Source organism: Sebastes fasciatus, chromosome 2 (genome assembly GCF_043250625.1).
Source record: "Sebastes fasciatus isolate fSebFas1 chromosome 2, fSebFas1.pri, whole genome shotgun sequence".
In the NCBI taxonomy this organism is placed as follows: domain Eukaryota; kingdom Metazoa; phylum Chordata; class Actinopteri; order Perciformes; family Sebastidae; genus Sebastes; species Sebastes fasciatus.
The window spans coordinates 12,036,864-12,052,133 of NC_133796.1; the positions used below are offsets into that span (position 1 = coordinate 12,036,864).

Here is a 15,270-nt window from a genome sequence, read left to right on the forward strand (position 1 = left end):
ATTTCCAGGAATGTTGGAGCAGTTTACTAAAAGGGTTGGTACCAAGGGAACTGACTCACTTAGGGATCGTGTTTACGCTGGCTGCTCCCTGTCTTCTCCTGTGTTTAAATACATGTTGCTATTTTGTCTATTTTCCTTTATAGTTTTTAAACTTTTCTGGATAAAAGGTCTCTGATGGTCATGTTTCTTCCAGGCTTCAGATTATCTGACCATCAGAGTGCCGGATGGCGTCCCAGGAGGGAGAGTCAACCACATGACATGCTGTTGCGTGCGTGGCTGTAATTATACAGCAGTGTTTTACTAACTGTGGACACGACCGGCCCAAGCACATTATGTAGTTAATGATGCTTTGTGGGAGTTTTTAATTAACAGTTTTATTCATTGTTTCATAATGTGGCTGTTGTGAAGCCTTTTGAGACATTAACTGCTATATAAATAAACTTGACTTGACTGGTCTAACTGCAATTTTTCTAAAGCAGCAACATTACAGTCGAGCAATATTAAATGAGCACAGTGAAAACAGTGACCCAACCATAATCCAGTGACCCCTGGACGATCATATTATAGGAACACGTGTCTGCAGAAGACATTAAGAGCGACGGAGGAATAGAAGAGTGCAATTAGAGAGAGTAGAAGAGACGGATATGACCATAATAGAAAGATAAGGTTCAGTAGAAAGGCTGGACAACAGCATGAGATCTCCATCTGAGTCTCATCTACATCCCAAACATTTAGAAAGCAGCCCGGCCGTGGGAAAACCACTTACTGTACATGTGGTCAAACCGTTCTCGACTCGTCTCCACATGTTGTTCCCGTCCATACCCCTAGACTTTGACATTATTTTATGTTTGCTTTGGCTCAGTTTCAATGTGTAAAACTCTCAATGCACCACGACTTACAATTCTTATTACTACTACTGTACAGATCACTGAATACATAACAACAATCCTAATTATTTCACCACCACTGCCGTTCATTTCAAATGAATAGCAGCATCGGAAAGGAAAAAACAGACAAAAGAAATGTCTTTTCATTAGTGTTCAAATGTTGCAATGCATCAAATGTCTGTTGCAGCTGTATAGATTGTGTTTAATATACATACACATTTACATTATTACTGTAGTGTACTGTATTTTAGATTACTGTAGAATTACATACAGAAGAAGAGAACAAAATAAACTGATGCAGTGAAGTAGTATCACAATCATCATTTTGCCCTGCATGAATATAGGATTCACTGTTGTGTAAAGACTTCAGTCTCTAGATTTATAGTAGCGCAGACTTCTAAATAAATTGCACTTTTTTTTCTCATTGCTATTTGTAAAGATGTGAAGAACTGTAAACAACTGCTTACTCTGTTTTGATGAGAATTAGCCTAGATAGTGTTTGCAGCTTCATATTTAGCGTACAGACAGACATGAGAGTAAGTAATAAGCATTTTGCGAAGTGAATTTCCGTTGTGAAAATTGAGCCAAAGCAAATGTAAAAGACTAATATAACAGCCCTGGAGAATACACATATCCAATGCATTTCTGGCCTGATGTTGTCATAACTACTGTACATATATCTGTGATGTGTGTCTATGCTGTTATGAATCACGCAGCTGTAATTTTACTGCATTCTGTCCTCAAAGACTGTTTAAAGATATTTGATTTATATGTCTGACTGCAAACATATAGGCTACAGACATTTTTAAAAACAGCAATATTTTTGGACAAATTTAATTCAGTATTATAATCCGTAGTAACATCTGACAATTTTAGTAAAACTAGGATACATCGTTATTGTCGTTCTATATATAGTTCAATTTCTGCATATAAATGAACGTAAACATATGAGTTTTAGGGTGTTCATTTAATGTCGAGTGCCAGAGACTCCCAAAATATAAAAAACAATTATAAATGTATGTCTGGATGTATGGGATGCAAACTGCTTCTCTTTCATGTCAGCAGTATTATGTAACTGGGTGTAATTATGTGTATCTGTTGATTTACTAAACATGCCAAAAGAACCTACAAACAGCAAAATAAAAGAGAGAAAAGACATTTTTTTTGCAGTTAGCTACAAAACCACTTTATTGAAAAAGCAGATTATGTCATCTACAGTTAAATGATACGTCCCGATTTTTAATACATTAAATAACTTTAGACTTTTTTCCATGTTTAGATAAATAGATCTAGTTTCCTTTTTTTATGAACCATCTAGGTAATCAAAACACTTAGCGATACAAAAAGATGTGTGACAGATGTGCTTGTTGGAACTACCAGTAAGAGAAGAAGAAGACGTCTTCTCTTTCCAAGTGATTTTTGACAGAAAAATAAAATTAAAAAAAAACTAGCCTCTTTATGTACAGGGTAACTAGCTGTGTGCTATGCAATAGAAACTGAAGTAGTACTTTTAAAAAGGGTGAATTAAGACATCTTTAAAGGGGATACAGTCTGATCTTGTTACGCTTTCCTCGGGGGGTTGATACTGTGCAATTAAAAAAAAAAGCCTCATTCTTCAAGTATAGCACACATTACTTGACTAGATCCCTTAATACAAAAATTGAGGTTAATCAAATGTCAAAGGGAATGTCTCACATATGCAGTCCTTTTCTTTTCTGCTTTTACAAATATACAACACTAATCATTATTACATTCGAACGAATCTCATTACATCAGGTTACATTAGAAAGCACTTCCTGCCTGTGGTGACCTCCAGTCTCTGCTTCAGTCTCTGTTTCTGACACATTCAGTAGTATTTATTCAGACCTGCGTGTACAGTAATACAGTATGAACGAGAGCCAGTGTTTGCATATAATAGTTGGTGACTGTTTTTACTCTAGTTTGAATACCAGATGGGTGGCGTTTGCTACAGTCAGAGGATGATAGATATATATATATATATATATATATATCAGCTACTGGAACACACCACCAATGTGGTGCTAGACAGATGTTTAAACAAACACCAAGAATTAGACACAAACATCTGGACGAAGGTATGTGATGAACAAACGCAGTCATCGCTAACAGACGGAGCAGGTCGTTGTGTTGGATGCTGCGCTGCCCTGCAAACAGTGACGTGCATGTGCCATGGCCCTGCCACTAGTACACACACATACACACACACACACACGCACGCGAACACTTAAGACATTTACACAATTTGCTCACACTTGAAATAAGCACAGGTTGTTGGGGTTTATATACTTCAGATTTTTGCTCGGTGCAAGAGTGACGCAGAGTTCCCTAAAATACCTTGAATTCTGACAATTCAAGCTTTTACTTGAAAAACCTCATTGGTGACAGTAACAAAGTGGGGAGGGGTGAGACTATTTTTTTTTCCAGCAACACCATAGCTCAGAATTTTAAGTGTTTTTGTTTTGCATACACACACTCTCACACACATGCACACAACGAGCAAGGGAAGCAACTCCCGAAAAACCCAGGTGAGACCAGCAGCTCCGGGTTTTCAGGGACGTCCTCCCACAACACGACAGCAGACCGCGTGGCAATTCAAACCAGAGCGAGACACACAAACACACCTGTTCTGTCTTAAGGCATGCGGACAAGAGGAGGTTCCTCGTAGTAACGCACCGTGTTCTCAGTGCTCATGTGACAAAAAAAACAGTGTCTGGGAAACATACCAGGAAACAGTGTCCCGAACACACCTGCGGCAAAAGGTATTTGCAAATAAATCATTCAGTTAATTCCTCTTTGAGTACCAGATGGACCAGATGCCACATTTAGACAGTGTCAGATGTCGGAAAATTACTTTCAAATGACCTGAGACCCCTGAAATCAGGCTCTTCTTTGGGGGGGAAGTAGCTACTGGGTGTTCAGAAAATCATTACAGTCACCAGACAGTCATCAATAAATGCTTATAAACACTGTTTCAGCAAGAGAAATTATATGTATAATATAGAGCTGCAATGATTAATCGATTAGTTGTCAACTGTTAAATTAATCGGCAACTATTTTGATAACCGATTAATTGTTTTGAGTAATTTTTTAAGAAGAAAAAGTCTAAATTCTTTGATTCCAGCTTAAGTGTGAATATTTTCTGGTTTCTTTACTCCTCTGTGACAGTAAACTGAATATCTTTAAGTAGTGGACAAAACAAGACATTTGAGGACGTCCTCTTGGGCTATGGGAAGACATTTTTCACCATTTTCTGACATTTTATAGACCAAACAACTATCGATTAATCGAGAAAATAATCAACAGATTAACCGACAATGAAAATAACCGTTAGGTGCAGCCCTAATATAAGTATAAATAAATAATAGGTATAAGTTGATAATTGATTAAATGATTTACAGTCCAGATCTTGATCCCTCTGATGAGGCGTCTTGTGCACACAACAGGTTCTCTATTCATCACACAACTTCTAGCACTGACTAGATGTTTGGCCAAATCTTCTCCAATCAGAGTTTCTAAATACTTTCTCATAGTCTAAACCACAGAGCTCAATAATATACTTCTTAACAGTTTGCATTTTCTCTGTCATAAGCTGACATTTGGTTTCTGTGATAAGCACCGAGTGTCTTTTAGTGTTCCACCACAGGGCCTAAATCTCAGCATTTAAAGACCTAATTCTAGCTAAACTCGGAGATTTTAAGATTAAGTCTTAAACCTTAATCTTAGAGCTCTGTGTGATAACATGGGTAAATAAAGTGTCACCCTTGACAGACGGTCTGTAAGTCTGAAAACTCTAAAGATAAGGTACGTAAATGCATTGTTACATTTTGTGGGAATGAAAATTACAAGGCATTACATCTAGTAGAACTTCAATTACTGCTGATGTTCTGGAGAGACAAACCAAGTCAGCGTGTATGTTTAAAACACAGAGAGTGTTGGCATCAGTTGTTATACAAATAAACAGAGAGATCAAGATCTGCGTCAGGTCTAACCAAATACAGGGGAATTTAAGGTATGCAGAAATGTCTATTAGTGTGTGTTATAACTGTCTACAGTCAGTAGAGAGAGGGGATATGCAGTCTAAAAGGAACATATTTGTTGCCAAAAATGTGATTTAGGAACTGAACATTTGGTGCTCAAAGTGGGAAAGGCAAATACTATTTGAGTCAGGTGTGCTCCTACAAAACCAGTAGATCTGTGACAAACGTGAATAGGCTCCGTGTCCCGGAGGAGAAATGATACAACAGACCCAAAATCGATCAGACTGCGTGACAGTTTCACCTCTGAATCTATCGCGAGCGCAGCAACAACAAAAAATGAGAATCTACGTCTACGATCTTATGTGGAAAACATCTGCAAAATATATATTCATATATAAAAAGACATTCTATGTGCATCTAAAATTTTCTTTTTTTCTGTCATAATATAATCATTAATTAAGACACTGCTTGTGAATCCCTCGAGGTCTCGCCTAAGACTTCTAAGTGGAATGTCAGTCGGTCCTCTGGGCTCGTGGTGCTACGGTGCATCTGTTATTTTGGGGTGGCGAGCGATGAGTTAATAGTCTTTTCTCACAGCCCTGTGTCGCGATGCTGGGTGTCCTTTGCATAGCCTTTAGCAGGACTCCATATCAGTGTTAGAAGCTGCACGGAGAGAGCCCGCTCTGAAGGCACGGCATGCCCACCCTGGGGTCTGTCCTGTCCGGCCGGCACTGGAATGTAGCGGCTTGTTCCCTGGCTTCCCCGACCCCGACATCAGCGGCAGACGTGACAGCACTGCAGAATACGCGGCGGTGAACCGCTTCAGTCAGAGAGGGAAAGAGAGAGAGGGAAGCAAGAGAAGAAAGATGAGTCTGCGTCCTCTCCTCTGATCCAAAAAACCCTCTCTTTGATGAATGTGCAGGGGTCAGGCTGTGTGACGTCACCGGGGGCCTCTGGGTGAGCCGGCGTGTTGGCTTTCGGGGGTTGAGCACCCAAGGGGAAGAGGGGGAGGAAAGGACCACAGATGGAGGAGGAGGGGGACCCTTTTTTTTCCCAGCCCTGTCATGTGACAGCAGGGCTTGTGGTGGGAGCTGCACTGAGTGTGTTAGTCCACGGCCTGACCGTCCAGTTGAGGACGGGGGCCGTAGCTCAGATGGCCACACAGAGGCTTCCCTGGAACTGCTGGAGGGGGTGCAGGCCTTTTTTTTTTTTTACCCGCTGCTGGTGTCTCGGATCACCTGGGAGGCAGGGCTCGGTTGCTGCCCGCCCTCCTCCTCCTCACAGCTCGGTGACGTGGAGGGGGTAACTGGGGGGCAGGTGGGCAGGGACCTGCGTCTGGAGCCGGTGGATGTGGCAACCGTGGCAGAGCAGGTGGCCTTCCAGTGGATAACAGCGGTGGCCCTCTTCGTCATTTAGCTGGAGACCACAGTCCTGAGAGAGACATGAACACACCATGAAGACAATCAGTAACTACACCCAGATGTGTGTGTGTGTGCTTTGTCCATGCAAAATCTATTTAAGGAAATAGTTATTTTGGAAAATAGTTAGATGAGAAGGTAGATACCACTGTCATATCTCTCAGCTGTTTCTCTCTGTTTCCAGTCTCTGTGCTAAGCTAAGCTAACCTGCTACTGGCTATAGCCTTATATTTTCTGTACAGACATGAAAGTGGTATCGATCTTCTCATCTACCTCTCTGTGAACTATTAAATTAATCGCCATCATTGATTAATAAGTTTGAGTAATTTTTTAAGAAAAAAAAAGTCAAAACTCTGCAGCTTGCAGCTTCTTAAATGTGAATATTTTCAGGTTTCTTTACTCCTCTATGACACTAAACTGAATATCTTTTAGTCGTGGACAAAACAAGACATTTGAGGACGACATCTTGGGCTTTGGGAAACAGTGATCTACATTTTTCACAATTTTCCGACATTTTATAGACCAAATAACTAATCGATTAATCAAGAAAATAATCTTCAGATTAATCGACAATGAAAATAATCGTTGGTTGCAGCCCTAAAACACACTTCCCAAAACACTGAACTATTCCTTTAAGCTTACGTCTGCTTAATTAACACTTTTATTGAGAGTGAGTAGTTGGATCTTGGTAGCGAGTGAGGGTTCAATGAGGTGCAGGACGGACTGATTTAATGCTCCACCCCGACGGGTCCCTGTCTTGTCTTGTGTATTTTTTGTGCATTTCCTTGAAATGTCTGTGTTGGCAGATTCCATGGATTTAATAATGAATACGTTGAACATTGAACCTGCGGAGGAATTCTGTGCACATCAGACAGGAACGAGACCCCGGGGGGGAGGCCCTGAACATGCTGGAGAGAATTACATAAACCCCCCCTCCACCACTCAGCTGCGGTCGTGACTCAGACCTGGATAAGCAACTGAAACTTCATGTATTATACATGAATTTGCACTGACGCGTGTGTGAATCTCACTACATCTTGTGCTAGGTATTGTTGCATCTAGTCTAAAAATACTGCAGAAAAATAAATCTTGAAGGCACCTCATTTGTTAGAGAATCTGAAAAACTTTTGAATTTACAATCTCCTGGATGATCGAGCTTTGGACTTTACTCTTCCTCTGTCCACAAGCCCCCCCCCTTCTCCACGACTCGGCTGAATCATTACCCGCTGCTTACATAATGATCTGATCCATTTCTATGAAGTTATTCAGAGAAACCAGTCAGTCTTATCCTGCTCATGACTGTAGAAATGTTGCTCAATTCAGTGTTTTCAATTCTGAAATAAAAAGCTGAATCACTGCGGGGTGAAATGTTTCATTCGTTTCACTTAACCGTTCCGTCACACTTGAACTGCAAACCATCTGACGGAGCTGAGTGGCAGCAGGATGATTTCACAAGTCTGGTTTGAGCAACAAGTCCCCAGCTGAGTTCAGAGCTCGACGCAGGAATGTGCTTTGTCAATGAGTCACAATGTTGAGCTGTAACCTTGGGTTGGTATCCGTCTGTGTGTGTGTGTGTGTGTGTCTCATTCATTCAACAGGAGACTGCAGTAGTGATTCACGCTCCAGTTTAGTCTTGTACCACTATTTGCAGCCCTTCCCCAGGTTCATTGTGTCTGCGGGTATGAGTAGATGTGCACATGAATGCACGATCAGGTGTGTGTGGCTCAACAGTGTGATCTGTGTGTTTCACAACAGCCTGAAAAAGTTGATTCACACATAGCAATGCTGAAATGACTCTAGTCAAATCAAATGCATGGTAGACTGCTCTTACTCATACCCTGTATGTGTGTGTGTGTGTGTGTGTGTGTGTGTGTGTGTGTGTGTGTGTGATTGTGTGTGTGAGCGTCTCACCTCGCAGTGGTAACACTCCACGTGGTAGTCCTTGTCCATAGAAACGACCCGGATGGTTTCCTCGGAGCCCTGGTGGGACAAACACAACAGTCAGACCTTCACATTACATCAGTCTGGTGTCTCATTAAAGTGATGGTCCAATAACCAGCAGGTCTCAGGTCTGATCTCTGCAGCTGCAACGTGTCCTAAAGCAACACACACATACACAACCTCCTCCACTCTCTTCATATAGAACGGTACACCAGAGCTGCTCTAAATAAATACACATGGCTTCATAGAAAGCAGAAGAAGAAAGTTTGGGATTGTTTTTATCTTGTGAGTACATCACTGCTGTTTGCTTTATTTCCTACATGACACGTGAATAGAAACCAAGATGATCTAAGACCTGATGCACATTTGTCTCACAGTTCAACAGTATATTTCTTGGAGACTTACAGATATGTAAGATATGTTCGAACTGATATGCGTTTAGATGAGCTCCTTACCTGGGCTGGGAGGATGGGCTGGTTGCAGGAGGCACACTTGGGAGCAAAAACCCTGTCATGGACGAGATAACAATACAGACTCAGTCACTGGGTGGTGGAATTCAATTGACATCTTATTATCTGTAACTATTTTTGCTATTTGATGTAAAAGGAAAACTTTCTTTCAAAGAATAATCCAGAGTGTCCCATTAATTATGCAACAGTCTAGGTAAGTCTGCCACAGTTTTCATAATGAACTTCTCAACGAGTGGGGTTTGCGCGGTCTGCCTGGGGGATTCAACTCGGCGGGTCAGGGACGGACAGGGATCTCTACCCAACGATGGCTAGCCCTCCCCGGGCGCATTTCCCCTGTGGCAGTGCGCCGCCACCGGCTCTAGTTCGGCTCGGAAAGGCCCGGGGTGAAGGTGGCTTGCGGCTCTGGCCGTGAGCTTTACAGCACCCCTCGCCTCTTCCCGGGGCCGTGGACTTAGTGCTCACTGCGCCCTCTCTCCCTGCTCCCGGTGCACCTGTCAACCGGGCGGACTGTCCTCAGTGCATCAGAGGTCTGCAGCGATGTTGGCAACCCACTCGACCCGTCTTGAAACACGGATCCCGTCTCGTTTACCATGCTTTACTATTCATATCCATACAACCAATGTGTTTATGATTCAATTGTTTACTATAGTACAAAATTGTCTACAAGAGCACAAAGCCTCTTAATTTAGCTCTCAAAGTGCACCAGATTGATGCATTTAACTATGAAATGTACAAAATGTACAAAATGTAAATTTTTCCAATATCGTGCAGCCCTAATAGTAACCATACATTTTGTGACAAACTGTTATTTCAAAATGTTCCTTTCCGTGCTGAACAGCTTGTTTGCAAATGTCAAACCATATTCCGTCACGCAGTAATCACATTTCACCAGTGTGCAGAGCAGAGAGCTGATCTCCTTACGTGTGGTAGTCTTTGACACAGTAGATGTTGTTCTCAACGTCCACGGTGAAAGGCACTCCATCGAGACCCTCTTTACAAACCACGCAACGGAAACAGCCAGGATGGTAGGACTTGCCCAACGCCTGGAGGATCTAGACACACAAACAGAAAAACACACCAGATAACGGTAAGACTTCGGGAGTGAGGCCATGCAGTTCATGCAGTAACAAGCAGATCAGATGCCATCAAAGAGGTTTCTTTAAGCTCAGTTTAAAAACATAAACACAGTGAGGGTGATATCGTGTGTCAAGTCAATGTTGTGAGAAACTAAAAATGTAAAAGTTAATATACCAAGTTGGGGTTTCTTTACTTACCCTAAACACAATAATGCCTCAAGAAGATGGAAAAGTTTTAAAATACCATACATCTGTTCACGCTTTGTTTTACATGTTCTGTCCGATAAAGGCTCTTACCATCTCCATGATGAGGTGACCACACACGAAACACTTGTCAGCCGTCTGCTGGAAACCAGAGTACTGAAAGAGAAGAAAACACAGGACTTTATTATCTTTAGGAATGAATTTTGGAGAATATTCTACCCGGCTATGCAATCAGTAGAACAGCTTCACACCTGATGCATGAACTTGTTTCAGTCCAGGACTCATCTATAGAGGGTGCTGCTGCGCTCTTTAAATGAACATGACAGGGATTTCTTTCAGGAACCTTTTGTCTCTCAGCTGACATGTTCATCAGGCATCTGCGACCTGCTGCGCCTAACCTGTTTTCATCTTTATTTTAATGCTGTTTGTCTGCATCACATTCATACAGTTAAATCCGTTCACATTTGGGAATTGCCATGTGTTTGTTGGCCAGTGAGCATCTCCGTTGGACCAACTGAGGGCCTTTTGTGTGTTACAGGAAACAAAACACCCCGCGTCACATCAGTAGGACCTTTCCCTTAAACCCAGAGCGCAGGAAGATAATGACGATGACCATCTGCATCTCACAACCCCCTCAGGGTCGTGACCTGATGACTCGGGGGGGCTGGTAGAGGCTACCAGGTGGAGGTGGGAGGTGGTGATGGGCAGGCTGCCCCCTGCCCTGACATCTCCACTCTCCAGATCTACCATCTGCCACCACCCCCTAACCCCCCCACCCTCGAGACGCCCCCGGGGTGACGGACCAGACTAGTCGAGTCTTAGCTGTATTAGGGAGGCGGAAGAAGATTAGTCTCATCCCATCATCTGACCTCCAGCATCACGTTTATCACAGAGATCGTGATTGTAAAGTGCAAAACAGGAATTTGAGTATTTCCCCAACAGATCAACAAGTTGAACTTTAAGGGGAAGCTGCCTATAAACAGGAAGTACTGACAGCAGATGAGGCCATGCTTTGTGTGAGGTTGTTTGGATCATAAAGCTGCTTTCAACATTTATGTTACAGGAACCTTTTGTCTTAAAAACAGCATCACATACAGCTATACGTAATGATCAGAAATGTCATTCTTTCATTTGCACAATCAGCATCTTTGAGTTCATCTACATTAAACTCATTACGATATTTCCGACTGAACATGAAGGCATCGTGAGAGCCAGCCCGGCGTCTGCCCTGTTAACCTGAAGCAGATGGACCAGGAGCCTGAGAGCCACAGCTGTCGTCCTCCCGCTCTTAATTGTAAGTGCCGAGGAGCAGCTCGTGGGGTAATTGAGCTCCTTGGGGAAATTTGGGGGAAATTAGTGTGAATTGGAGGGGTGGTGCTAAACTCCTAATTATAGCTGCCATGTCCGTTTCCTCTGGAGGGCTGCAGAATGTAGCCTGAGATCCTAATCCCTGGCTTTCTGCTCCGCCCCGGCCCTCTGCCAGCACACCATGAGGCGAAGATGATACGGCGAAACCAGCTGATCTACTCATCACAGAACAAAATCAATAATCACTGAACACACAGGTGACTCACCAGGAAATCCTCCTCACAGTAGACCTTCCCGTTGACGTTGTAGAACGCTTTCCCTCGCAGCCTCCGTCCTGAAAAGAAAGACATACATATTCAAAAAGAGTTTAGCCAATGTGCTGCTGCAGGTACAGTATATGGCTTAAAGTATTGGTTTTGGTTTGGTGCTGTTTTTCATAGTTTGGGCCAGGCTTCTTAGTTCCAATAAAGGCAAATCTTAATGCTACAAAGTACAATAATAATTTAGACAATTGTGTGCAACAGTTTGGAGACGGCACTGTTTCAACATGACAATGCCATAATGTACAAAGCCGGGTCCGTAAAGAAATGATTTTCTCAGTTTGGTGTGGAGGAGCTCCGACCTCAACCCCATCTAGCACCTTTGGGATGTCCTTGAACGCTGAAAGTGAGCCAGGCCTTATTATCGCCCAAACTCAACAAATTTCAAAAAGGTTATTTGCTAATTATTATCTATTTATCGTGGAAATAAAGAATATCAATTAACTTTGTATTCTTTTCCTGGAAATGTATAAAATAAATTACCAGCTATTGGGAAATAGTAAAATATAATTATTAAATAATGTTTATAATAGTAATTTTCGATACATTTTGAGGTAGATATTGGGGTAATTTGGCAGTAATTTCAGATAAATTTCAAATAGGTTACTTGCTAATTATCACCAAATTTGCGGACCTGTAAAATGAAGTGTTACCCAGGTCGGTGTAGAGCAGATGGCTGGCCGAACGTATTGCCTTTGCCTCCGTTTAATTACTTTGAGCATTGATTCCAACAGGATCCCATTCACAACCCATACACAATCAATACAGCAGGCTGCTTTCCAAACCTCCCCCCAAATCTCTCCTCTTCCCTTCCCTGCTATTGTGCACCGTTCACAGACAGACAAACAATAGCAGGCTGGAGGGAGGATGTCCCTAACTCTGACATACCAGAGCTGAGACCATTAATCAAACAGCAAATTGAAATATATCAATCTGATTAAAACTTTTGGTCATTCATCAAGACACAAGAACAAACTTTTGCTTCTCCTGTTGGCTTTACTCAGTGTTCCACATCATTATCAAATAAACACTGAGACTTTCTTGGCTGCAGGTTAAAGCAACATCACTTTGGTGGTCTAAAATATCATGAAAACAATCAATAAGCTGCAGTGCTACACCTTGCAAAACACGTCCACAGAAATAAGCCCAAACCACAGCGGGCCCAGGTTCAGCGTACTGAGCTTCCAGCTCCGAGTGTGAAGGCTGAATTCCTCTGGGTGGGTCTTCATTCATCAGAATCCAAGTCTGAATCCAATCTAAAAGGAAATTCTGCTGCGGGCTGGCTTCTGCAGCCCCCTGCCATGCACCCCTCACGGCTCGCCCATTCAAATTCATTTAACAGCAGCGGTGTCTCTCTGGCAGCGCGATGACTTCACCCGAGCCTGGCAGACGAAGCACACGGATCTCATAAATCTGCTGGATTAGTCAGATTTAATTGTCGTCCCGAGCCACCATTGATTTTATGGGTGTCCCGGCATGGGAAAGACATGCCACCCCCCGCCCCCCTTCTCTCTTTTTAACACTGAAATTTATGCAATCGCTGTATTTCACACGCAAACACGGTGTCACAATGCCGGGAGATGGCAATACATTAACACCCACATAAATGGCTGGAGCAGCCGAGGAATGCTGTCCACACAATAGGTGAGACTTTTAAGACTTTGAGACTGAGGAGCAATTAGCATTTTGGTGGCGTGGAGCAAAGAGAAAAGCAGGATCGAGGAAGAACTCCATGTGAAGCAACTCTTAAGAGACACTGTGTTCAAAAAGCCAAGACGTTGGAGAGGCTAAACTTGCAGGAACGGTGAGATTATGGCGAACAGTGCAGCAGCGGGGGCTGCGAGGTGTTGCTGTGTGCTCGTCTGTGGCCTCTGCTCTGGAGTTTGGGGTCTGGAAGGTGAACACAAAGGCCCCAGCGCTGATGACTGTGTGGAGCGCTGCTAGGGGAGCGGGCCGACTGAGCAAACGGGGACATTCTTTCTGCCTGAGGTCACTAGCTGGTCCCATTCAACCCCCCACACCTCTCCAACACCCGCTCTCTGCCCGCTTCCCTCGCCGCCGAGAAAAGGAGGGGGAGGGCTCCATGCCTGCCTCTCTCTCTCTCTCTCCTCTGGCCTTTTGTCACCAGACAGCGCTGCTGCAGAGAGCCCGAACCTCCTCACAGCACTACGAGTGATAGAAGCAGCAGCTCCATTTACAAGTTATTACTAAATTTAAGACCTCTTTAACACTAAATGGAAATACTTCAAACTTAACTGCACAATGTGAGATCCAAATGTAAACCTAATGAGCATAAGATAGCCTCATATCACTCTCAAAATAGACATATTTTGAATTATATATGGTTGAAAAACACAGAAAATGTAATTCTTTCATTCATTCTGGTCCAAGTTTTACATGGACGAAAATCAGCATGCTGGAAAAACACACGATTTCCCATCAAGCAGCTAATAAAACCTTCAGCAAAACAATATATATGTAAAAACAAATCAACCAAATGGTAACTTAACCACAAAACGATCAATAATGACATAATGATGACTGACTTTCTCCTCTCGCTCTATGCTCACAGTGTTACAGTTGACGCTTTAAGGCCGTGACCTCGACACTCCTTAAAGCTGGCCGCTTGTAATTTTTGTCCGTTTAGGAGTTAGAGCTCATTCTGCTAATGCACCCATTTTGAATAATGGTGTTGCCATGGAAATGAGCACTGGTCTTGGTGAAAGATGTGTCAGTGTTGCAATGGTATTATTCGTATTATTATAAATTCCCCTGTGGTATACTGTAGCAGTTGTGTTGAGCCTGTTCACACATAAGAAACTGGAATGCACAGTAATATTTAGTGGTAGCCACGGAGGGCTGTCTTCTGTTATCCCCTTTAAGCCAAGATCACACTCTCATGTTGTATCTGTCAGGTACAGGTATGATGATGATCTTCCGTTCTTGATTCACTAACAACTTAGGACTTGCTTGCTCTTACCAAAGGGCTCCTGGCATCATTTTATCCAAAGCTACCACCAACAAGTTCTCACAGGTTAAGGTAAAAGCAAAACAAGACTCGGTCAAAACCGAGTACATGGCTGGACCATGTTTGGTCAGTCTGTGAATTTGTGGCTAAATTGTTAAACAAGTAGTCAGTGGTCATGTCTATAATGTTAAATCCAGCGGTACATGTCCACCAGGTCTGGCAAGGACACTAGAGGACGCGCTGCTCCACTCAACTGGCCGTTCAAGCGGTGACGTACCCTCTCAAACAGGACACAACATGGCGGCCTGCTCATAAACGTTCTGTTATTCTGTCTGATCAATCCACCAAAATCTACGTCTGAAAACATTTTAAGCGAGAAATAGGCGATGACACTGCTGAAACTAGATTGCCTAGTTTCACAGCTTGGTCCAAGTTTCGTGAGCCGGACGCGTCACGCTGTACGGGCTCATTTGCATAAAGCACTGATCCCCGCCTTTTCATTTTGAAAGCGCAACGGCCAATGAGGAATGTCCAACACTCGGCCGACCAATCGTGTAACTTCATCACACACTCATTGACAGACTTTTGCCTTTGTAGGGCTGGCCCTCTGCGGTCCAGCCAAAACTATCAAATCATTAAAAACAGAGCCGCTGCATTGGCCAAAGAGTTCAAACCTCTTC

The 15,270-nt window shown here is 43.0% G+C and overlaps 1 protein-coding gene across 1 annotated transcript in view; it reads right to left on the bottom strand.

Moving 5' to 3' along the window:
- Positions 1–2,045: 2,045 nt before the first annotated feature.
- wtip (WT1 interacting protein) overlaps positions 2,046–15,270 on the bottom strand; it is a 30,797-nt gene continuing 17,572 nt past the window's right edge. The window contains exons 3-8 of the mRNA XM_074609783.1: positions 11,569–11,636; positions 10,088–10,150; positions 9,636–9,766; positions 8,700–8,751; positions 8,215–8,283; positions 2,046–6,316 (exon numbers count right to left, since the gene is read on the bottom strand). Of these exons, the coding sequence (XP_074465884.1) occupies positions 6,164–6,316; positions 8,215–8,283; positions 8,700–8,751; positions 9,636–9,766; positions 10,088–10,150; positions 11,569–11,636 (536 nt within the window). The 3' untranslated portion in view covers positions 2,046–6,163. The remainder of the gene's footprint in view (positions 6,317–8,214; positions 8,284–8,699; positions 8,752–9,635; positions 9,767–10,087; positions 10,151–11,568; positions 11,637–15,270) is intronic.